Below are 24,972 nucleotides of genomic sequence, written 5' to 3'. Positions count from 1 at the left end.
CTTGAATTGTGAGCATCCCCCATAGATAGGTGTAGCTCTAAAAGCTTCCTTCGTTCAAAGATGTTTTCCACAAATGGAAGTATTTTTTTTTTAAAGATAAAGAAATTCAGGGCCAAAAGTGAGAATGGGTTCTTGCCCTAACAAGACCTATTTGTCAAAGTTCACCGCCCCCCCCGCCCCGCCCCCTATCACTGGCTGGGATTAACCTGGCCTACTCTGATTCATTCCCCCTTCTGCGTGGACTAGAGAGAGCGACTCACCACAAGTTGAGTATTTTCAGGCAGCTACAGAGAAATGTGAAGAGGAAAAAAAAGAAAGACAAATAAAAACACATAAAAAGAAGGAAGAGCCATTTACCGTTCAGACGTGAGATGGGGAAGCACGGCATGGCGGATCATGCAGACATGCAGCGCTGATCTGTGGCCGCCCACCAGGGCCCACCTGTCTTGCCATGTTTCGTCCCGCCTGAATTTCCTATAGCTCGCTTGGGAGAAACGCTTGCGGTTGCGTGGTTGCAGAGATAAAAGTGAAGCCAGGCTTCCCTGATGGCCTGAGACAAAACTACGCTGGGGCACCTGCATCTCATCGCTGAAGGAAACATGCTCTATGGGACACTGGCTGTGAAAGCAGAGGTTTCTGTCAGATTAGAGTACATACCTGGAAAGGTTGCCAAGGAAATGCTCGAGGCAGCTGCTGAGAAGGGGAAGCCTTCGAGCTTTCATGGGATGTGGCAGCTGATCAAAACTCTCTCCTTTATACACCCAGTTTGGAAGGAAGGTAAGCACTTGTGATCAGAGGAAGAGATGTTCTTTCTCCCCTTGCGATGGCACACATGCTTTGGGAGTGGTCAGACTTGCTGCAACCACAACCCCTTTTGTTATTTAGCGTTTAGTGTGAGAAGGAAGCAGGAACAGATTTCCTGCTTGGAAGGGGCTTACGGTCAGGTAGAGAGGGCAGGGAAAGAATGGAAGACTAAGCAGGCGAGAAGGGGCAATGAGGACCAAAAGAAGAAGAAAAAGCAGAGATGAATAGTCTGACATTGAAGGGCTAGAAAAGAGAAATCTACCATGGGATACTGGAAGGAGATAGAGGGAAGATTTAAGGAGATGGAGTGTGAGAGGATGCCCTCTTAGTAAGTGTGGGCATATTTTTACAGAGGAATTATCCAGCAAAGAGCGGATAAACGTTTTTCAAAATCAAGGAGTGGCGACCGATCTCTGAACTATAGAAGAAGGCAGGAATTGTGGCATCTAGAGGGCAGGAAAAGGGAGTCATCTCAGTGACCGCTCGTTTACAGTTGTTGGACAGGGAGGGAATATTTATTTATTTATTCAATTTCTAGCCCGCCCTCCTGACAGGCGGGCTCAGGGCGGGTTACAACAGGATATAGAACACATTTCAAACCAGAGTAAAACCACATCATCTCATGCCCGTTATGGACATAGTGGTAGCGAGGCCAGGTGGAACATACACACATATGAAGCTTATTACTGAGTCAGACCTTTGGTCTATCAAGGGTCAGTATTGCCAACACAGACTGGCAGCCGCGCTTCAGGGTCCCTAGTTAAGGGTCTTTCGCGTCACTTGCCACCTGATCCTTTTAACTGAAGGTGCTGGGGACTGAACTTTTTGTGTGCCGAGAAGATGCTCTACCACTGAGGCACGGCCCCTCCCCTCTGATCAGCAGCATTACGCTCATTAAGTTGCTCAAGAGGAGGCAAGGACGGGGCACGCAGGAGGGCAACTGGAGAAAGGGAAGTGGTCAGAAACAGACACTCAGGGTGAAAAGATGGATTTGGAAATATAACAGCGTTTACAAAAACATGGCAAGCCACAAGAACAAAATGGAAGCAGGCGGAGCACATGGCCAGGTTTTAACAGGCAGCAGGAGCAAAGAAATGAAGAACACGAGAGTGAACTGACAGCGCTAAAAGCACAATAAGAGATAAGGATATACAGAAGAGCCTCAAATATGCTGAGGAGAAACGGCTGGAAACCTTGCCATGGGCCAGTTCATTGAAATGGATTTGGCAACAACCAGACCAGGGAGAAACACAGAACAGAGTGGAACAAGAAGTGAAGTGAAGGATGGCAAAGGAATACGCTAAAGGAAAACCAAATGATCATAAGGAGGATTGAAGGAGAAAAGGACAGATACGGACATGCCTGAAAGCCTCAGAGAAGGAATCCAAAAGCAAAAAAGGTGCAGCGAGGAAGGGGAGAGGGGAGTTGAGGGCAGGGCGGCCTGAGCTCAAAGGACAAGGTCTGGGAAGAAAAGGTGGCAGAGAAAATGAGCAGCAGTTTAGGCAGGAAGGAGAGTAAGTTATGAGGGTCAAAATGGATTATGGCTACAGGACAGGGGGAGACAAAAAGAAATTCACCACTGGAACTTGTCCATATCTTCTTCAGAAAGTAGAATAAATAAGAAGATAGTTTTTTTGGGGGGGGGAATAAATATGGAAGACACACAGACATGGCAAGAAAAAACAGGCAAACAAAAGGAACAAGAGCGCCTCAAGTGGAGGAAATCTGTGCCCAGCAGACAATTAAAAAAACTACAGCCATGGGTGGAGAGCTGGAGGGGCAGAAAGGAACTCATGGCCTTGTGATGGTGCCCTATCCCCGTTCAAAACACTGCTCCATCTAGCTCAGTATAATCTATTCTGACTGCCAGGTCTCTGATCTTTCCCAGTATCTGCTTTCCAAAAGATCTTGCCAGGAACTGAACCTGGGATCTTCTGCATGCAAAAGAAGTGCTCCACCCTGATCTGCAATCCCCTAAAAAATCAGGCAGCAATCCAGCTGGAAGGCAACGTCCCGGTTAGAAATAAGAGCTGAGCACTGATCGCTCAGCTTTGCCAAGTTCAGCATCCGAGTCCCTCGAACTCATTGACCGCCCAACCTGATGCAACGTTAGGTGCGTTGTCTCGGCAGAGAATTGCCCTGTTAGATAACTGCGCTTTGTTATTAGGAATGACGCTATCCTGAAGGGAAGCCATGTAAGCTCAGATAGGTTGGACATTCTCCACATACTCAGCTTGCAAAAAACAAAGGTTAGAAATCCAGTTTCCATGGCAGGGGAGAAATCGAGCACAGAGGAGGCAAACGGCTCTGAGTAGCAACCCCAAAACTTTTCTATGCTAAAGAGAACCTAAGCTTATCACACAGTGATCATTAATGCCTTGTGCATTCTCCCTGGAAGAAACCCATCTTTCTTCCCAGAACTAGGACGTTTCATCTCAAGAGGAGAGAGAGAATGAGAGGGCCGTTAACTCTCAATAATGTTTCAGTTCTCTGCACAGAGGCTGAGGAGTAAAACCCACTGAGTTCAGGGAGATTAATTCAGAGTAAGCATGCATAACTCGGGCTGAAAGCCAGCAATACATTCACCACAGGGGAAACTTTCCTTGGGGACGGCTTTGATTCTTTTGATCATCTGGCCCTGCCACAAGGAAGACCACCCAAAACTTAGATTCACTGATGGGTGTGCCATCAGATCCAATTATAGCTTTAAAAAAAAACTTTCTGCACTGTAGAGTGTTTTAGGAAGATATTCCCTAGAGAGACTTACAAGTATTGACACCCAGCTCATGGGAGCAGCAATTGCTGGAAGCTGTTTCCCCAAGAATCACAGAGAGCAGTCACACTGGAGAACATTCTTTTAACTAAAGCACCTAAAATTACTCCTTTCTGCTTAAAGAAAGACACTGTCCACCAGCAGAGGGACAAAAATTAAGCCCGAGGAAAGTGCTAAATAGGTCACATGCATTTGTTTAACTCTTCTTTCCCCCACCTCTCTCAAGCTCAAAGTGGTTATAAAGATTTTCTTTTACAGATAAAGACAGAGGCAGTTTGAAAGACGGCCCCCCAAGGAACACAGCAATGTAGAGCCTGTGCTAAAAGCCCAGTTCGAAAGAATGGATGTGGCCTGCCTTTCTGACATGCCGCCAGAGATCGTTTGGGGCCACTTTCAGCACAGAAGATCCAGGGTCACAATTCTTGCTGTACTGTGAGTATGGACAGGTTTAGCAGAACAGGCAACTGTCATGTCCTGAGTTCACAAAACCTTTGTGGAATCCACTCCCCATAAAGATTTCTTAGGCTGGTGCCAAGCTTCTCTATATATAAAAAAGGAGAAGACCACCGGTCCCTGGGAGAAGACTCCGTGTCAGGATTTGTGAAGTGGTGACAGATCGTGAAGAGGGCCACTTGAGGACAGAGAGGGACAGCAACGAGCGAAGGCACCCATCTTCTTCTTCAGCACCTAATCAGAACACACCTTCTAACACACAGCAAGCGACTGACGAAGCAGGTGATCGTTTCTAAGACCCCCTCCAGGTTATTTACAGTCTGACTGATAATCCAAGAGCAATTTCTGCAAGGCTCAATTACAGAGCACACACACACAGCTTCAGATTTTAAAACGTGAGAGGGGACAAGGAATCCTGGCTTCTCAAAGATGACTATATTCCCAGACAGAAACCGAGCCACTTATACACGTATAAGTGTATAAAGACAAATGACACCTCTCTGGCCGAGAAGTTTTACTGAAGAGCTACTACAGGCCACTTCGCATATCCTTTTAGTCTTTCAGAGTTCTGTCTACTAGGCAATACATGCTGGGGGTCCAAAGTCACATGTGTCTAGGCATCGCAGGTGAAAAGAAGCTCTAACATCACCAGAACTGCGGTGACTATCATGCAAAATGAAAAAACAAAAATGGAAGGTTGGAGGGCAGGTTATGGATGTAGGCGTCAAACACAGGGAAACACAAAACGTATTCCACACACGCACAAGACGGTTTAAGGGGAAACTTGCTCGAGCGGCAGACATACTTAGCTTCCTCCACTACTTCCACCTCGGCACGCTCTGCAATTTGGGTGTTGGAGGGGACGCCCGGTGGCTCGTCAATGTTCAACTCACCGTTGGTGGAGCTGATCACCTGGGGAAAAGCAGAGGAAGAAGACGACGTTCACGTTTAACACTGAGCGTTGGCCCAGGTTTTGTCAAGCAGCATGAGAGTGCACAATCCTTCCAAAAAACGTTGTTGGGTGACCAGAAAAGTGGGGGTTTTGACCCACTGTCTGGAAACAACTGTTCCTCTCCATCCGTACAGCCTGCAGCCCCTGCTCATCCCAAATTACAACTTCTCTGCAAAAATTCCCTGTTCTCTTTGGCAAAAGGAAATTACTCCTTACTTCCCCCTCCTCCCCCGCTTTACTTACAGCGCTAGGACTCTTGGTGGTCCCTCGCAGGTGTAGATACCCATGTTAATGCTGTGCAAAGCAGTCACGGAACAAACTCATAAAGAAGCCACACAGCGCTGGGGGGACGTGGCATTACTTGGTTTCGCAATCGTATTAAAAATAAGCTATTTAAAAATCTCATACTTGAAATGCCATACGCAACAAGCTGCAATAAGCACACTGGTGCAAGCCAGGAATGAAGACGTCGGGGGCTTTTGAATCTGAAGCCCCCCCCCTGTCTTCTGCTTCCCCCATATCTTCTCAGTGAGCAGAGAAGATGGAAACAGGCCACACTGTGCACGCGCACCCAATCTGGGGAAGGCTTTGGCCTCCACGCCCCTGCTTATAGACTTTCTGGGGCATCTGGCTGTACTCTATGGAACAAACGGAGAAGGGCCAGTAGGCCCAACCCAGCACGGCTCCTCTTGCAGTTCACGCAGCCAAAATGCAAAGCAGGGAAGGGGAGTTTCTCCGCTACTCAATGAAGAGCTGGGAGAAGCTCTGCTGATCTTCCTAATTCCCACTTGTTATGCATCTCTTCACCACCTTCAACGGGGACAGAGCAGAAGAACTGCAGTCACAACTGACCCTTGTTTTCTGACGGGCGGGAGGGATCAACCATGTTGGCCCCTGAAGGTGTCCAATTGCCCATGGGGGGGGGGAGCAGGTGTTCCCCCAGTTTTAAAATCCTAATCATTACGGGATCAAGCATGGCCTTTTTGCTTTAGAGATGTAAAACGTTTTGATGGACTGCAAGGATGATGATAAGGATAATGGATTGATGTTAACACCATATAATAGTAAAGAAGAAGAAGAAGACAAGACGGAAGTAATCTCATCCCTGCCTTAACATGTGTACGCATATATAGTTTGGGGGCTTCTCAGAACATGCAGCCCTCACTTTTGAGGCTACAAGTCACATCTTCCGCTTCCAAGGATGAGAAAGACATCTGTTAATGCAGTGAGAGATGTGCAGCTCCACGTTGCTCAGTGCAAGGAAGCTCCACGCCCATTACTGCCAACAAAAGCTACAAGAGAGCCAGAAACGACCTGGTAAAGTATGTAGACTTGCGAGGGGCTGATGCTGAAGCGACACTGTGGAGAGTTCTCTCTGTTAAAAGAACAATGGTCGGGTAAATGCAATACATTTCTAATGGAATGAGCCAATTTTCCTAACGTTATCAGGATTTCTCCTTGAAGTGCTCCATAATAATCTTAAGCAGTGGTTACCAATACTGTTTTTCCCAGTGGTTGCTTCCTTCTTTCCCAAAACAAAAAGCCAATTCTGAATTTCTTCCACCTCACCGGAGCAAGGGAAAAGAAACCTGTGCCTCAGGAGATACCTGGAGCACGCACAGGACTTCCAATTTCGGAAACCAAGTTTTTCAAACAAAGAAAACTCACACGCTCGGTTCAAGAGATGCGAAAGGGCAAATCGTGAAGGTGTGAATCAGCGGACTAGGCAGGGGTAACTGATTGCTGCAGAAAAGCTGCGCAGAATAGGAAATGGCGATACCTGGACTGATCCCCCGTGCCGTTCTGAAGCCAAGTGAGTTGCCAGGAACAAAGCATTGGATTGCCGCACTGGTGGGATTTCCCAGTCTCCTCGGCGTTCCGATGCAGTCTGCGTACAAGCATTTTGTAAGCCAGAGAGCAGAAGACGGCAGGAAAAGTAAAGGTGAATCAAAGCAAAGCAACGTTTTCTTTTCAAAGGCATGTGATCAGCTAGCTGGAGAGTGGGGGAGCAGGGAAAGGGAAGCAAGCATTTTAAAAGCATTGAACATGGTTGGTTATTTTGGCAAGTCTACCCATTCACACTGAAGCTTGAAAACAGCTACGAAACAGATTTGATCTCATCGCTGACTCAAATGAGAAAAAGCTAGATAGTGATCCCCAATTCCCATACTTTACAAAAAAAATTCTATACAGGTAAACAGAACAGATTTCAATACAAGAGTATTTAACTCACCACTGTAACATCCCAAGCACTTCAAGTACATTATATCTCTATAATCTTTACATTAACCCTTGAAGGTTGATCAGCACTGTTATTCGTATACTGTAAAGGGGAGGGCTGAGGTGGAAAAACAATGGACATTGCTAAGGCCCCCTAGTGAGGTCCAGCCAGAGGCAAGGCGTGAACCAGCATTTCCTGGTTCGCAGTCCATTACATACCGTAACGTACATTGCAAAGATAAAGAAATTCCCCTTAATCTTATTTTACCTACAGGACATCAGCAATGGAGAAATGAGAAATGTAAGGAATCTTTCTGGGAAGTTGTCAGGAAAAAGCATTGGCAGCAGTACGGCCATAAATGAGCCAGGGGAGGCGCAACAGCCTTGACAAAAACTGTCACTGTATTACATGTGCCCACTACTCTATGCCACTCAGAGCTGCGTCCACGCAACCATGTGCCAATATTGTCATCATCCTTCAGAAGGATGAAAAGGATTCAATGGAAATCAAGGGAGCATCATCATTGCCCAGAAAACATGAGCTCATCCCAGAGCCGTAAAACATGACTGGACAAAAAGAGAACGGGAGACCCAGGAGGCAAATATTAACCAGGATATATTGCAGGATAAGATGCGGTGTTTGGCCAGGGTTGTGGGAGATGATCAAGAAAAACGAGTCTCCCCAAATTTGGAATGAAGGGTAGTCCAATTTGAAATCCAAGGGAAAAACCAACCTCCATAGCCCTGGTATCAAAAGTATGGAAAGATGAGCAGCAGTGGTCTAGCCCCTTCCAGTATTAAGACTTGACGGCTAAACAAAAAAATCTGCCAACATCTGTTTGGCTCCAGAATTGTTTAAAAGATACCAAACATGAGCAGAAAGTAAGAGGACGAGCAACTGTTTGGTTCGTGACCAGAGAAATACTTTCGTCTCCCTTCTGTGCTTCGCTCCTGTTGACAAAAGCTGCCATTGCTCCGACTGGTAAATCTTTTTGCTATTAGAAGCTACAATATGACCAATTGGGTTGTCGTTAGACAGCAGGGCAGAACTGGATGTCGACTGAGGCAATACCATCACCTGTTTTTGCAAGCCTGGCCTTCAGAAAATTCTGCCGTGAGCAGAGACCATTGGCTGCAGAAGAGCACCTGGAGCATAACGGAGGGTCCTCAGAAAGGCCCAGGTAGATCCAAGGAGGAAATATATTGAAACAGGTTATAGGTTAACTGACCTGAGTTCGTTGAGGCTGCATTGATGCTCGTTCTCTAAACATGTGGCTCTCTCTGGTGACGGATGGCCCCGACTCTACATGCATGGGTCCCACAGGAGTGGGCTGGAAAACAGAAAACACTACTCAACACCTGGGTTAGATTCCCCCCAACAGTGTTTGAACGCTCAAAGCAGGTCAGTTTATGGCAGGGAGCAAATTGACGTAGGCCCCGAATCTTCGGGCATGGAGGGTCGAAGTCCTATATCAAGGATCTGTAGTATTTTTAGCAAAACAGCCAAAACGGAAATCTAGCCTGAGCCAGCTGGTCTGGTAATGGACATATATAAGAATATGGTAGGGCATTCCCATTTAAATGACTTCAGGGGGAAGATACTGAAAGCGATTACTTTTCTGCTCGAGACTGGGGAGCGCCGTTGTCGTATCAATCAAGATGGAGAATGATCTGGCCTCATTTAAGACACAGTAATTTACACGACTCTGTCATCAGCGGCCGGGGTGATGCCACCCCCACCCCACACACCGCCCCATGTATTCCAGTTTTTTAAATTGCATCTTTGCCATGGATTTGAATCATCATAAGCTGCTTTGAGAGCCAGTCTTGGCTGAAGCCCAACAAAATGCACATTGTTATCTTTTTACCAAGCACATGGCAAAGAATGAATCTAGGAGGACAGCTTCATCAGCAGGCACTAGCCATCACGGCTGAATGAGGTCGCCATGCTCGGAAGCAACGGAACTTTGAGTACCAGCTGCAGGGTGGGCGGGCAACATACCCGTCGCTGGGAGAAAGCGGGCGCTTGTCTAAATGGACCACTGGTCTGATCCAGCAGAACTCTTTTGAATATAGGATGGAGTACAGCAAATAAGTTTTCGATGTATTGTCGAAGGCTTATTGAAAATAAGTTTTCAATACCGAAGGCTTTGCCACTTTTGAAAGACTTAATGCTTATGTGTGTAAAAGGGGAATCTCATCCTGACAGTGGGAGGCTAGCCACAGATACCAAGCAGCATTATTCGATGTCCATATCCCCGCTGGAATACTTGATCCTCAAGACGTCTGAAGTTTGCAACGGAAGTCTAAAAGGAAGTAATCTTGTGATCTCAACACATCAAAGAGATCCCTTGCCCCCAACTTACAATTGGCCTGCCAACCCAGTCGTAAGCATAATCAAAGATGAATCCTCTCTTGTCAAATAACTCTGTGAAGATTGTCCGAAGGTAATCGTAGTCTGGCCTCTCAAAGAAGTCTAATCGTCTGACATAGCGAAGGTAAGTGGCCAACTCCTCTGTTAAAACGAAATTAGGAAGATGCAACATCAGATAATTAGCTCAGGAAGAAATAAAAAGCAGAATACAATCCAAACAATGGCACCTTAAGGATACTTGGGAGGCCTTTTAATCATATTAAAACATTCTTGGGTAGCAAAGAGATTTCTGGACAACATTCAGCTATAACATGATAATATTATGATCATGATGATGAAGTCCTTCTGGATGGACATACATGGCTCTCCCTCCCTTTCATTTTGTCCTCACAAAAACTCTGCGAGGTAGGCGAGGCAGAGAGCACACAACTGGCCCAAGACTACCCTGCAAGCTTCATGGCAGAGTGGTGACTTGAATCTGGGTCTTCCTAGGTCCTACTTCAACAGTAGCGGCTACAACCAACAGGCATCACTCATTTAACTAGTACAGCCTGTTGATTTGGCAATGGCAGACACAAACACAAAGCTATTTGTGGAATGGCTGGATTTCAACAACACAGGCTGGGTTAAAACAACTGGGCAGATGCAAAAAACAGTCACATATGGGGGGGGGCAGCACATGGCAAAACCCGCTGGCTGGCTGAACCTGCTTTGAATATTATCAAGCAACAAATGGCTGAACCCGCTTTGAATATTATCAAGCAACAAATGATAATATGGGTCATGCCTTTTAGCTCATTTACTTAGACTGGCATCCACTCTCTAAAATAAGAGACTTGCATTTTCCTTCCTCTGCTAAAAAAACCAAAATCACTCATTTATTTTGCTATACAAGATCACTTTCATAATGCACAAAAACAGCTTTTATTCCCCTGTCGTTGCCAAGTGCATCTGGAAAAGCTGAGAGTGAATTTATAAGTCAATCAACAATAGCTGATCTGAATAGCTGGCTCTTACCTGGAGTGTATCAAGTCTATTCATATACAGCAATTAGTAAAAAAAAAAATTTGCATACACTAGGCAGACCTGCAGTCTGACCATACACGGCAGCCTCTCAAGGAAATGAAATCCCTATTTCTGTGGTCCCTTTCATTTAAATGTATCAGAGAAAGTCAGAGGTTTTCGGTATTTTAATATTGAATTTTCAAAGTATCTCCAGTCAATATACAAATTTACTATGACGGATGGGATTAGAAAAAAAAGTGATATATGCCTATTTTAAGGAAGAATCTCACACCAACAGGGTGCCACCCAGTCCAACACTTACCTGGGAAGTTCTCACAGAGAACATCAATTGGAGTGTTCCTCTTTGTGTCCCCAATCTTCTGGTATCTCTCTTTTAGTGTATCAGCCTGCACAGTACAAAGAGGTTTGTTATTTAATGTTACAGCACTACCAGGAGGTCTTTATTAAGCTAAAAGGACTCTTGGGATTTTCAAGTCCTCCTGCCTGGAAGGATAGGGGCTGAGGGCCCACCATTCAAACTCTAACATGCTCAGAGGCAGAGAAGGATCTAGCTCCTCCCTGCTGGCCTCTTGTTCTAGGAGGAAGGGGCTAAAATGTTTGGGAAGAAATAGTTTAATGAATGTCCTAGCTGCTGATCATGTTGCATTTCGCTTGCATTGTGTAATCCGCCTTGGACTGCAGTGAGAACGGTAGACTATAAATACATAATAATTTTTAAGCATTGCACAACATTTTCAAGACTCCATCATTGAAAAAGCAGAATATAAACACAGAAAGAAACCAAGTTTTCTCTCAGTTCCTGATCTCCCATCTTTCCCAGAAGAAGGCAGCAGGAGGTGCTCTTGAAACCAATATGGCAAGGGCACTAAGAATGACCTCTGCTCAGCATTCCTCTTCCAGGAAAGAGGATTTTTAGCAGTACTTGAGCGCTGCCTCCCCGGAAGGCTTCTTTCTCCAAGCTTATACTTCAGGCCTGAACTGCCTGCCCCTGTCCAAAGACACCCTGTTCTCTCCCAAGACCGCCAGGTTAAGCAGAAGACGAAAAGAAAGATGTTTCAGATGGGAGAGCAGATTTCTGGCAGAGCAAAATTTATTCTAGGTGCACTTTTAGTATTCACCTTAAGGCCTTGCCACGGCAAACTGCCTCGAAGGAAGTACATGAACATATGGCCAAGGGCTTCCAGGTCATCTCGCCGGCTTTGCTCTGAAAAACACACACAAACACGAGCATACCCTTCACCACTGTTTTGTGAACTACAACAAAGTGTGATCAGGAGGGCAGAAATCTAGGAAAGCTGAACTATGCAAGAAGTGAGCCAAGTAACAGACAATGTAGGATTAAAGGGAGCAGGACTCTAAACTATACCACTGTGTATATTATGTTAATCTTTTCACTATATGTATTATCCTGCTCTCACGGCTTTTTTATGCTTCTGAAACACTATTTTCTGTATGGTTGAATACTTTATGCTTCATTCCAGATTTCTGTAATTCTATATTGATTACATTGGGTTACACTGTGTAATCCCTCTTGAGTCTTATTGGGGAAAGCGGACTATAAGTAAAGCAAATAAATAAATAAGCAAAAAGCAGATCCTAAATAAATGTGTAGTTATGGAGCACTTAACAGTCGCTTAACCCACTTTGCTCCAACCTTTCATTTTCATGTGCATAAAAGTCCTCTTCAAATCTAATGTTCTGTTCTCTCTCATTTTAAAATTATTCACAAAGTAAAGATTTGTTTCCTACCAAACTCTCTCATTTTGATAGGCCTTAAAAAATAAGGCTCTCCTTGTATAAACAATGCAGAACAGCAGTAATGCAAAGAAGCACAGATGATATTAAGTCAGACAAAGCAGACCTTTGCCAAGATGTGTGTTGATAGACATGTATCTGGCAGTTCCTGTTAGACTCTTGTGTTCCCGATAGGGGATGTGTTTTTGTGTTTCCGGATCAATGTACTCCTTGGCCAGCCCAAAGTCTATTATGTGGATGACATGCTCTTTCTTGTTTCCTTGCCGGCCGATGAGGAAGTTTTCTGGCTTGACATCTCGATAAATGAGGTTCTTTGAGTGCACCAATTCCATTCGAGTGATCTATCAGAGGAGAGAAGCAATTTTTTAAAATACGTTTTGAAAAATGTCTAAAGTTATAAACATCTGTCAATTGGATGTTTATCTGTAATCCACCATACTGAAGTGTATATTAAAGTTAAGTTTGCCTTTCATGCATTATATTCTCATAGAGAAAATACTGAAAAGAGTCTAAGAAAACCCAGAATTCCCTAGATCACAGTTGGAGAGAATACAGATCTAGAGCAATGGATTTCAAACAGGTATCATAGACTGAAAGAACAAAAAATCGTCTGGGGCAACTTGATCCCACACCTTTAATGTGATGCTCCAAGCCTGCATGAGATAGATATAGCCTTTTTTTTTTTAGGTGCTGATACTATTTGGGCAGCCAAAGTTTGCAAAACAGTGAGTCCTATGATTATTTAAGGCCTGGTAATAGCCATCTGCCTCATTAATCCTTAAAAGATTTGTAATTTTAAAAAACGTTAAATGTTAACGGAAGATTAAAAGAATGTTTTTTAATGTAAGAAACGATTTTGACACTAGGCTGAATCCAGTGATCAGACAGCAAAAGATGCAGATCTTTGCTGAGATCTCCTCCCCTACCAGTCCCTGCCAACATGTGGAAAGTTGGTTTCTGAGATGCACGACTCACAAACCATGCAGGCTGGTGTGTGTGTGTGTGATTCCAGTGGGACAGAGAGATAATATTATTTCAGTCCTCTGCCTCTGGCACCAACATTAGTTAACCACGTGTGTTATTTTGCTTTTATTTTTATTAAGGAAATCTGTACTTATTATTCTGCCTCATTATTTGGTTCAAGATTTTAAGCCCCAGTTGACTGCCCACTTCCTTATTTGCATCCACATGAAATGTGATGGTAAAAGTTAAAAAAGGAAACAAATGTTCTGAACTCTGAGTAATGGAAGTTGCCATGCAATGGGAATATGGATTAGAGCCATTAGTAATATACATGTATTCTAGTGAACCGTGCATGAATTTTAGTTTTTTAACAGGTTGTATAACTACACAGGTGTTCTTTTCATCTTTGACAACCAATTAAAGTAGTGAACAGTAGTAGATAAAAGGCTCTTTAGTTGTCAGAATGGAACAATGATGATCTGTTCACTTAACTTTTTCTGTCACCTTCTAATGATTTATATAGCTTATCTTGCATCTGGACGTAGCATCACTCTTTGGCTAGGTAGAATGTCACATGATTAAAAGTCTGAATGATCCACTAAATCTAAAACCTAACATATTTTTATACTGATGTCACGTATGAAAGATCTTAAGATTTCTCAGTAGACAGCATGTCAATTAGTATAAAAGATGACAACCAGATAAGGAGCTGCGGTTTTGCTGAAAGAAATCTCATGAAGATCTAGGTGAGAAAAATACATTTGTATGTATGCTTATTGAAAATTCAATGCATTTCATAGTGAATCTGATTCTAAATCAATCTTAGATTTAATTGATCGGTGTTAGGAGAGTTAATACTAGTTGCATTTATTCGTTCCATTATCATAGGTTTAAGTAACAATAATAATCATAACATTTGATTTATATACTTCCCTTTAGGATGACTTAACACCCACTCAGAGTGGTTTACAAAGTGTGTTATTATTATCCCCACAACAGCAATCACCGTGAGGTGGGTGGGGCTGAAAGACCTCCTCAAAGCTGTGTCTGACCCCAGGTCACCCAGCTGGCTTCAAGTGGAGGAGTGAGGAATCAAACCCGGCTCTCCAGATTAGAGTCCTGAGCTTTTAAGCACTACACCAAACTGGCTTTTATTTGAATAATCTTTTATATTTTGATACTTTGCTTTATTTAAAAAGTGAGAGTTTTTTTTCAATAAAGAATAAACATTAATCTGTAGAAGAAGTCCCTGTGTGCCTTGATGGGAGGAGTTAAAACAAGGAGCATCTCTATAAATAATTTGCACTCTCTGAAAGAGAGGTCTCTGGTTTGAGTCTCACATCTAAGGCATCCACTGCTATTCAGAGCTGGGATATAAATCTCAGTACTGGATGGTTTGTAAGTTTTAATGAGACACAGATAAGCAATCCATAGCAGCTGTGGCTGGGTGACCACATTTTGCCAGGAAACTTGGGGAGAAAAAAGCCTTCCTGAAAAATGAAAAAAACTTCAGGTGCCATTTCTAGTATGCCTCAAAAATAAGGCGATCTCATCCTATTCCAGGTATGCTGACCTTCATCCATCCAAGATTTGGCTCAGGGCTTTCAGGTGAAACAGGACATGAAACACGGGACTAGTTGGGTTGTGGAGATTAAGGATATGGGAAGATGGATTCACTCCTTGTCAAGCACAGTTGTCAGACTCCAGTAGGGCCAGGAAAAGTCTGCCAAAGCCTCCAAGGATCAGGCAGAACACATTTATCCCATTCGCTATCCATCTCTCATGAGTTCTGGCTCATAAAATCTTATCCAGAATAAATTCTGTGTATAAATAAATGACTATGGTGCCACGGGACTCGGTCTGATTCAGCCCAAGCACTCACCAGCTGGATGGCTATCATTAAGACGGTCTTCAGAGTAAATGTTCTATCGCAGAGGTCGAATAAATCCTCCAGACTCGGACCAAGGAGTTCAAGTACCATGGCATTGTACTTTCCACAGGGCCCGTAGTAATATACCTGGGGGAAGCCTTCTGTTGAAACAATATGAAACTAAACTGAGGACATGAACAGAACTGGATCGGTACTGCTATGAGGATATCTCCTGGAGTGGAAATTCCTTAATGGCCGACTGCTAAACTGGTCAGTAAAATGGCTCCAGGGATCGATACACGATTGTCTCCCCTCGCCACCCATCTTACCGCTGTCAACACATGAATTTGAATTCGTGATGCTAACTAATGGGGAAATCAACACCCTTAGCCAATTGTAGATTTCCCCACTTCACTACTCGTCTGAGAAATAACTCAAGGCATTTAAACTTGGTGATCATAGAAATAAAAAGGTTTATTTAGCAATGAGCCTTGATGCAGTCAATTTGGTAACTGAATGCATACAGGTAAGCATCAGCACCTGTATTTTATACCTTTCAGAAAAGATTGTATACAGTTTGCAAGATTTCATACAGTTCTGTAAACAAACAGCCAGTTCTTACAAGCAATCAAGTCAAGGTACATGATCTTCTGAACAGTGTGGATTGACAGGTCATAGCTAGCAATTAAAGGAATGCAGTAAGAATAACATTCTTGGATGGCACCGTTAATATCAAAACATAACTGGGAAAGGATACCCAAGGCTGGAGCTGAATATCTCTGGGTATAAACAAATCTTAACCTTCAGTGTATAGTGGAACTAAACTTGCTGTGCCGTTCTCGTGGCCTTTATATTAAAAGAGCATTAAGTTCGGCAAATAAGAACTCGCTGGTGGTCCCCAGCCCCAGGGAGGCCCGGCTGGCCTCGACCAGGGCCAAGGCTTTTCCAGTCCTGACCCCAACCTGGTGGAACTCTCTGTCGGAGGACACCCGGGCCCGCCAAGACCTTATGCCTTTTCAGCAGGCCTGTAACACGGAGTTGTTCTATCAGGCATATGGTTGAGGCCAGTCTTTGACCTTCTGATTGCTTAGGAGCTTCCCTACCGGTCTCCTGCCAGGGGGGCAACAAGTCATCCGCCCCCTATAAGCGCTATCACCAGAATATTATCAAACTATGGCTTCCACACCTCCTCTTGGTTTGTTTATATTCGGTTTGGGGAAACTGGAGGGGGGGGTCGCCATCTGATATGTTGTTTTAAGTATTTCTGTATTTGTTTTCTGCATTTTAAAATCTATTTATATATGTATATATATTTTAAATGCTCATTAAGCATTTTATTGTACCCTGCCCAGAGCCCGTTTGCGGGGAGGGAGAGCTAAAAATCAAATAAATAAATAAATAAATAAATAAATAAATAAATAAATAAATAAATAAATAAATAAATAAATAATATTACAATAAAAAATTCAGGAACAGAAATGCAAAACATAGGGTGCAGAAGGATTTCCTCGCAAGCTTTGAGCAATCCAGATCAACGAGTTTTGATTGGATATAAGGGGGCTACCCCGAAATTCCCTAATACTAACACAACAATTTCTATTAACACAAATAATCAAAGTAATCAAAAATAATTTGTCGACTGTTAACAGCCTGCAACGCTTCGTGGCTAGGATCCAACGAGCCACAGAAGGGGATTCCAAAGATCTGTTCACTTTTTGCACACCTCGGGGGATATTTTACCCTTGATCTTTCCTTTGGACAAGTTGCCTTCAAAACAGCCTTCGCCTTTCAACAGCAGCTTACAATGTGGCAATGACAAGCTGCCATTCCGGAAAGGCAAGTCTGCAACCCCTCTGGAGCATATAGAACTAGCTGGGTCACTCTTTGGGATCCTCACCTCTGCCTACAGCCTGTGTACTGATTCTCCCTTGTGAAACTTTTTAAGAAGAACCTCGCAACGGCTCTGGATAACAAGCAACCACTCCACAGAAGTTCAGCGTCTGATCTAGGGGCAGCTGACAGAACAGCAAAGAACGCAGACGCAGATCGCTCGTACTGGGGACTATTCTCAGGTCTTCACCTAACACCAGCCCAAGTCGATGCCTTGGTCTCAACCAGCAACTCCAAAAAGTTCATTTTCAGCCACAAGGAAAGGACTCTTTTTGTTCCCTCTTAAAAAGGCCTCGCCAGACTGAATGTTCCCTTCCCACATGGTTAAAAGGGCTCAGATGAACATCTGGCAGTTCTTGGAAAGCCTTCGTCCACCGGCTACTTTCCCACGCTGTTCCTTGATGGCGCCTCGTTTTAAGCAGCCCAAATACTTTGCTACTTTAAGACTGGATTCTTCGCTATTCTTCTGCTAGCCATGGGTCTTAAAAAGTATTTGAACTCTGTCCAACTGACAGTCCATCTGCCACAGAATCTCAAGCAAAGGAGACACAGGGGGAGACATGGGCTCACACTAGCTGGTTAGGAAAGCCTGGTTTGCATGTAACAAACATAATTTCTGCAGAACTTATCAGGGCTGGCATAAGACTACTGGGCTGGCGCAAGACATTTTTATGCTCACTGGGAGGGTGGTTTGCAGCACTTACCCTTCATATGGACTTTTCTTGCATTGGACTGTGATTAACTATTACCCTGATGGAATGTGACCAAAATTTAAATTGTATGCGTAATATTGATGATTGCACTTTAATTATATTGCACTTGAGCACTTTGATAATAATTATATAGTCAAGTTCATACTATATTGTTTCTGGTCTCCTTGGAGTATTTCTCCTCTTGGTTTGTTTGTCCTTATACACGGAGACTCCCCCCCTTTTTTGTTTGGTTTTCTAGCAGAAAGAAAAACGCCAAGATCTTTAGATTCCTGTGGCTCGTAATGACGCAAGCTGTCTGTGAATGCACTAAATGCACTACTTCTTAGGTCAGAGTCCCACAGTTCCACAGGGAAAGATTCCCTCTATGCCACCTGTCACACCAGCCAGAAGCAAATCAATCATCCTTTTCCTCTTAACGACACCTTCCCCCTCCCTCCCCGGGCTGTTCCCAATATTAGGCCAGCCGAGTAGTTTCGCACACTAGGGATGCGTTTCTCAATTACATGTTTGTGTCAGCCGAAAAGTGAGACTGTTCCTACAAGAAGCCTTGCTTACCTGTACAGCCAATGTGTTTATAAAATCTATACTCTAAATGCAGCTGTGGGGCACGGGATTTTAATGGCTCCTGGGGGGGAAAAAAACAGAAGAAACAGTCAGATCCAATAACCTGAGCTCTAGGGCTGATGTACCATTTCACAAACTTTGAACACAAGAAACAGACGGAGTGGCTTGAATGCCTTTTCAAAACCAAGCGTCTGAGCGTTTGCTGAATTCTGAACGAAAGGGAAAAAAGAAGACAGCGCAGAAGCGGGAATTGCGGATCGGTGACGCAAGTAAGTTAAATGGAAGCTGATTCAAAACAATGGAGCCATAATCCACAGTACTATTTTAAGTATCTGTACTGCACTTTTCTCCCCAGTGGGGACCCAAAGTGGCTTACAAAATACACACAAAATTTAAACAGATGGGGTGGAGGTGGGGCTTAACCAGTACAATAATCGCTTCTGAGTCTAATCTGGTGCTTCTCGCTCTACACTGGAAGCCATGGCTCTTGCCCTTTGCCACACACAGGTGGAATACCTGCATCAGAGGCACAGAAAGATGCTCAGCCCAAGAGCTCAAACTGCTAGCAAAGAGAGGTTTCTTGGCCCTCCTCCCTTCCTAGAAATCCCGCTGCCATCCACACAACTACCTCGTCAGATTTTCATCCCCAGTGCAAAAAGGTCAAGCCTCCATGCATGAGAGATGACAACCTCAAGTTTTGAGATGGAGGGGGAAACCTCCCAGCTTCTGTCACTTGGCCAGCAAAAAGGCTGCAACTTCATGCGAAGCGTCTGCCCGAGGATTTAACTTGGGAATACATCCAGTCTATAAACTGCAGAGGCAGAGAAGCAGCTGTTCAGGACAAGCCCCATTAAGAAGTCTCTGGCCCGTTAATGACACAGCTTTCCAGAACTGTCTTTAGAAGAGGAGAGCGTCTATATTTTTAGGGTTAGCCTATTTTTGTTAACGTGCAAAACCACAGAGATTTTTTTTTTAAATGCAGGCTTACTCACCAGTTTGATTGCTACGTATTCATTTGTGTACAGATTTTTGCCTGAAAAAGAAAAAAAAACCAAAAGTGTCTAAATTGTGGTGGACAGAAGGAAGCATTTCTGGGTTTATAAACCATGTTAATCTATTAGCAAAAATTATTTAAAAGACTGCATGGAGACAATATGATCCATTTTAATGGGAACACAAAAACGGTGCATGTTCTCCTTCATTCATTACAAAATTATTGGGAGTTTTCCACTGCTGAGGCACATAGCAAATATACATTTTATTTGGGTATTTGCTCCTTCAAACATTCATAATGTTTTAAAATTGCAAGAAGCTGCAATGTAAATTAGGCGCCACCCCAGGGTGTATACAGTGCATCGTACACAGTTTGAAAAAGGACTGGCCAATGTATAATGTGCGCTGATGAGAGTCCTTCCAATTTTAAAAAAAATCAAAATGGGATTGCTTAAATTGGGAACCACTAGTACAGAGGGTAAAATACTCCACAAACCCCAAGGCTTTTTTAATCATAGTTTCAGAATATAAATGTGGAAAGGAATGAATAAGGAATAGTTGATATTGTACTAACATAAGAGGGCTGTAGATATCAATTTTTGAGAGTTCAGAAACACTTTTTTATAAACAGATTTCTCTTATTCGGAGAATCTGCTTTGCAGAAATGTACATTATTTCTCTCAAATGTTATCCAAAACTACATAAAGCGTAATAAAGGCTAGTTCCCCATATCAGTTTTCCAGTAATTGAGATCTATATAACATCTATGCGGATGTGATTATTTTTTACCTATCTCACACGGCAGGCCATTGAAATATTAGCTTAAAAAAACATGTTAATTGTCCAGCTTCAATCAAGTGCATCTACATACTTCAAACAGAAAAAGGTGCTGCAAATTAATCTAGGTGTACACAGTACCACCATCAAATCACTAAGCAAGGCTGTGGGGATTATGCAAGGTATAAATTTCAATTGCAATTTAATATGTAACATAATTAGATAAGGAATGGTAAGTTCATCCAAAAAAAGCCTATGCACAGCATATTTTAGAAATGCTGGTATGTTTTTAATGTGGCTTGTTATTTTATATCAGTCGCTTTGTCAGTGGTGGTAGAGGTGGGAGTTATATATAATTAAAACAGAAAACAAGAGACATTTTAAAAGTCAGCTAGAAATCAAAGAGAGCTCCTCTAGCAACTCAGAGACAAGATAAAATGGTTATATCAAGGAAATGGGGTGAGAATTAAAGAGGCTCCTCTGTGCTAAGGACAGAGCACTACGTAAATAATCGACAGCATTCCAACCACTGATTTTAATAGCAATTGCAACACATACAAGGTTAATCTCTGAACAAACTTTGATTTTATTTAATAACAGTGAGGAGTGCTATATTTGTGGAAGAATCTTAAAGACATTCTATGAAGCTGTAGGGCCTGAGCCAAAGATTACAAGGAAATCAAACAATTCTGGGATGAGATCCCGACTTCTGTAAAGCTGTGATTCCTGCACATATCACTTGAAAGAACACCCATTGCCCAAGTAAAACTTTTAACTTCTGTGTCCTGAAGACAAAGATTCAGTAATATTGAAATAGAACGAGTTCAGTCTTGTACAGACCTTCTTCATTCTACTCTACTGGAGGGGAGTTAACAGGTGGTTACTTGAAAAGAGTTTTTCCGCTGCTGTCTTAATTGGTTTGGAACTCTGATTTGCAAACTTTGTCCATCTAGAAAGTCTCCTTCCGGACTGCCTCAATTTTGTGGTTCTGCTGTCATCTCAGTACGCAGCATGACCTTCGACATTCACAGACTTTTGTCCTCCCCTCCCAGGCCCATTTGGAACCTCAGATCGGGGAAACTGAGATGCAGCTCTGCCAAGTTAGGTTTTGGCATCGCTGAATGTGTAGCCAATGAAATCTAACTCAAACAGAAGTCACAGGAAAAGAGTCACACAGAATCAGACTAAAATCTTGCTTCTAATATAAGCTTCTTGCTAGTGGAATCTCATGTTTAAGATCAGGTGTGTTTTTGATCGAGGCTTAGATTATTCTTCATAAAAGTTATTTAAAAATCACACACATACAGAGAATGCAAAGAATGTACCTATTTGGACGTCTAGATTTAGTTGCAAGCACAATCGTATATGCAGCACTATTTGGCAAATGCCTCACCACACTGTATTTTTCATCACAATAACCCTGTGGGTTAGGCCACTGTTATTCCAGTTTCATAGGCTGGAAAACAAAGGCTATCAGTGCAATCCTATGCAGAGTTACTCCAGTCTAAACCTACTGATTTCAAGTCCTACCTTTTTTGCGACCGCAGCTTTGGGCAAGTTGATATGACAGACAGCGCAATCCTAAGGGAGTTACTCCGGCTGGAGTAAATCTTTTTAGGATTGCACAGTCACTCATACCAACTTGCCCAAAGCTGCATCATGCAGTCACAGAAAAGGTAGGACTTGAACTCGGCTTCTACATTCCAGGCAAACCCACCAGACAATGTTGACCCTCAAAGGAATTTTGTAATGTGGAAAGAAAGCAACGCTGTACAGCTGACCAGGCACAGAACTAGCAGTTCTGAAATGGCCAAGAATTATGAGATGTGGGCTCTGAGCCCTTCGTATGAAGTCCTTCAGACATAACACTTCATTTTTAAAAAAGGAACACTTAATGCGAGCAGAGCTATCATTCAGTTAAAAAGATATTGTACGAGTCTTGAGGATCCACCGCAAAATTTCCACTCGTGGTAGAGCTCTAGTGCAACCAAAAACAAACTAAAAATACTACAGTCCGACATATTGTATTTCCACTCGAATTTCTACGTGCACAAGATCTTGTGCAACCAATTTCTGGGTGCCGTTGCACAAGATTTTGTGCACAAGTCCATCTGTGTTTCTGTTTGCACAGTGCTGCTAGATCCAAGCCTTGGTCAATTAGCTGATTACATCTGAATAAAGATGTGAAGTTCAGAACAAAGCTAGACTTTGACTAAAAGGACCTTTTTCGTTTTCAGGCGGTAGGTGCACCACAGCAGAACCCAGCTCAGAAGAGGCATTCCTTCCTGTTTGAGACAGAAGGGGGAATGCCCATCTTAATCTGGCACCTGTTACCTACAGTTTGTAGACCTACGCAGTGACACAATCATTGTCTTACCTAACCTGAGCTCTCCAAAATTGCCACAGCCTATCTTCTTGCCCACTCTGAAGTTGGGACCGACCATAAGAACGCCAGAACTGGACGTGGAACTTGATGCTCGGGAGCTTCTCCCCGGATTTCCTTTCCCTGTTCTTTGCCTTTCATCTTTCTCCCTAGGAAAATGGTCCATGATCTTAAAATAAAGTTATCTGCCAGTGACCAGGATCTGGACTGTGCACTTTATTCTTGAAGAGAGAAATAAATATCCGGAAGAATCATTGGGTCAAACTATAAAATCATTTGGAGATCTTTTGGCATCGTATCCACAGAACATTTGACGGGCAGCTCCGGAATCCTCCAAGAGGTAGAAGGGGGAAAAATCTTATGCAACCTAGAGAGAGAAAAAGAACGGACAACTGTAAGATCAAAATACTATTTATAAAAGAACAAGCAGCTCCCTAAAATAGGAACCCGATGGCTGCAATGTCAGTTTTCCAGCATATTGATTGTTCAAATGCAGCCCTTTGCTGTTGCATTCTGGGGAGACCAGGAACCTGAAGGATACCATTCCCAATCCCAGCTGCTCCATCCCACCTCAAGCGATGGCATCAATTCCTCCACTTCCCACAGCTTCAACAAGATAATATTTGGTTCCCATCTCAAAGAGCTGCAAAATAAGAAATGCATTGGGAGACCGTAAGAAAATGTCCTGTTCCTTGGGGCAGAACATTTAACTGCACTTTCTTAGAATACACCACCCTTATATAACACATTGAAGGTTGTTTTATCTTTGCCTCTCTAAAGGGAACATTACATTTCAACCCTAAAGGAGTAACAGGTGGCAAGGCAATTTGGAAACCTTTCGAGAAATGATTCCGTCAGCATCCTGGGTGGGATGTTTGGTCCATCCCTTGCCTTTGTATATGGTAACAAGAGAATGGAAACGGCTGCACTTATGAGCAATGATCTTAACGGATACTGAAGGACTTTAATAAATGGATGCACAAATTCTGCAAGCGACAGCTGGAAGGAAGGAAATTCTGAGATCTCACTCTACAGACAAGACTGTGGGAGAAACGAGGATAAGGCTGTAATCTGGTACTCCCCTCCACCGAGAAAATCTTTAATATCAATTCACCACAATCTGCAGCACACAACGATCTCCATATGGTTTAGAAGCTCAAAAGGTTTGAGGGGGGAAAAATGGCTTAAATATATATTCAGTCTTGTCCAGCATGCAAATCAGTTAACACTTGACTGTCAAGCCTGCATCTGGATCTCTCTCAACCTTGTGAAAGAAATGGCAAACTTCTGGTCTCATTTGGAAGGAATAGTAGAGAAACGGGCACTCACTCAATTTGGGAAAAATCTATGTAGGAGGCGCAGACAAATTTAAAAGATTTAAGAGAATAAATAAAGCAGGAATAACCCAAGAGCAGCTTTGCTTCATTTTTACACGGTAAAACCAGAGAAAGTCTATAATGTGGTTTTTCTGAAGTCAAATCACAATATACAATCATGTTGTTTTAGAATTGTCTTATTTTGTGGAAGGCAACTGAAACGAGACCCCCTGCCCCATCTACTACCCCTTTGGGCACTGACTGACAGCTCACCTAATTATTTAGACGTACCTGGCTCAAAGTATAGTTACAAGAGCATGTTGCTGTTTAGCCCGACAAAAATCTTACGTAGTATATACCATAATCTTCAGGAAAGCTTAATTGGCTAGCTGATGTTGAAGGCTGCATCACCCTAGAATGTGTGAGACTCATGGAACTCAGCTGGCTGTGAGAACACAATGCAAGCCAAGTGTGCTCAGGAGCCAACAACCATGAGGAAGGAGAGGCAACTTCACAATGGGTAACACGGGCAGCTCTTTGCTTTGGTCAGTTAAGTAGTCACAGACAAATCTAGAAAGCCTTTGGAACTGTCCCATTAATAAACAAATCTAGGTATGTATAAATTGTGTGTATTATAATTAGAGAAAATTTCCAGTATGTATAGAGAAAAAATAAGAAACTAGGCAGCATATCGAAGAAAACAAGAGGCACCGCTGAAATTTATTTCATTTACACCCCGCCTTTCTCCCCAGTGGTAACCCAAACCAACTTGCATCTTTCTCTGCTCTCCCATTTTAGCCTCACAACCACCCTGCAAGGTAGGTTAGGCTGAGAGTGTGCGATCGTCCCACGATCACGCAGCAAGCTTACATTGTGGGGGGGAGGGGGGACACGTGTGCCGACAGTCTGGTTATTCAGCTTCCTTGAATCCTTCTGCACTGAAATGCAGTTCTCTGGAATGGAAAAAGTTTTACTCAGTTGGTGTTATCAGATATGAACGTACCAATAGTCATCAAATAAGCACCAACCTTAGCCCTGATGGGAAAGGCACCTTTGTGACCCATACAAATGCTCCAGGCTCCCTACGTTAGTTCACAGGTGATTCTCAATATACCTTCCAGGTAAGTAAAAGAACAGGGGGACAGT

General features: G+C 43.2%; 1 protein-coding gene across 3 annotated transcripts in view; it reads right to left on the bottom strand.

The window, feature by feature from the left end:
- CSNK1G1 (casein kinase 1 gamma 1) overlaps positions 1 to 24,972 on the bottom strand; it is a 41,770-nt gene that overhangs the window by 10,643 nt on the left and 6,155 nt on the right. For 2 of the 3 annotated variants that reach the window (XM_055002360.1, XM_055002362.1), the window contains exons 2-12: positions 24,697 to 24,779; positions 22,505 to 22,877; positions 19,350 to 19,390; positions 18,349 to 18,418; positions 15,203 to 15,351; positions 12,464 to 12,698; positions 11,721 to 11,806; positions 10,904 to 10,988; positions 9,569 to 9,717; positions 8,432 to 8,533; positions 4,836 to 4,942 (exon numbers count right to left, since the gene is read on the bottom strand). In XM_055002360.1, coding sequence (XP_054858335.1) covers positions 4,836 to 4,942; positions 8,432 to 8,533; positions 9,569 to 9,717; positions 10,904 to 10,988; positions 11,721 to 11,806; positions 12,464 to 12,698; positions 15,203 to 15,351; positions 18,349 to 18,418; positions 19,350 to 19,390; positions 22,505 to 22,676 — 1,196 coding nt within the window. In that variant the 5' untranslated portion in view covers positions 22,677 to 22,877; positions 24,697 to 24,779. The remainder of the gene's footprint in view (positions 1 to 4,835; positions 4,943 to 8,431; positions 8,534 to 9,568; positions 9,718 to 10,903; positions 10,989 to 11,720; positions 11,807 to 12,463; positions 12,699 to 15,202; positions 15,352 to 18,348; positions 18,419 to 19,349; positions 19,391 to 22,504; positions 22,878 to 24,696; positions 24,780 to 24,972) is intronic. The other variant, XM_055002361.1, reaches the window with a different exon arrangement.

The sequence above is a fragment of the Eublepharis macularius genome, chromosome 18 (assembly GCF_028583425.1).
Source record: "Eublepharis macularius isolate TG4126 chromosome 18, MPM_Emac_v1.0, whole genome shotgun sequence".
NCBI classification, from domain to species: Eukaryota; Metazoa; Chordata; class Lepidosauria; order Squamata; family Eublepharidae; genus Eublepharis; species Eublepharis macularius.
The sequence above is the reverse complement of the archived record's forward strand: the minus strand, read 5'-3'. Positions and strand labels throughout refer to the sequence as shown.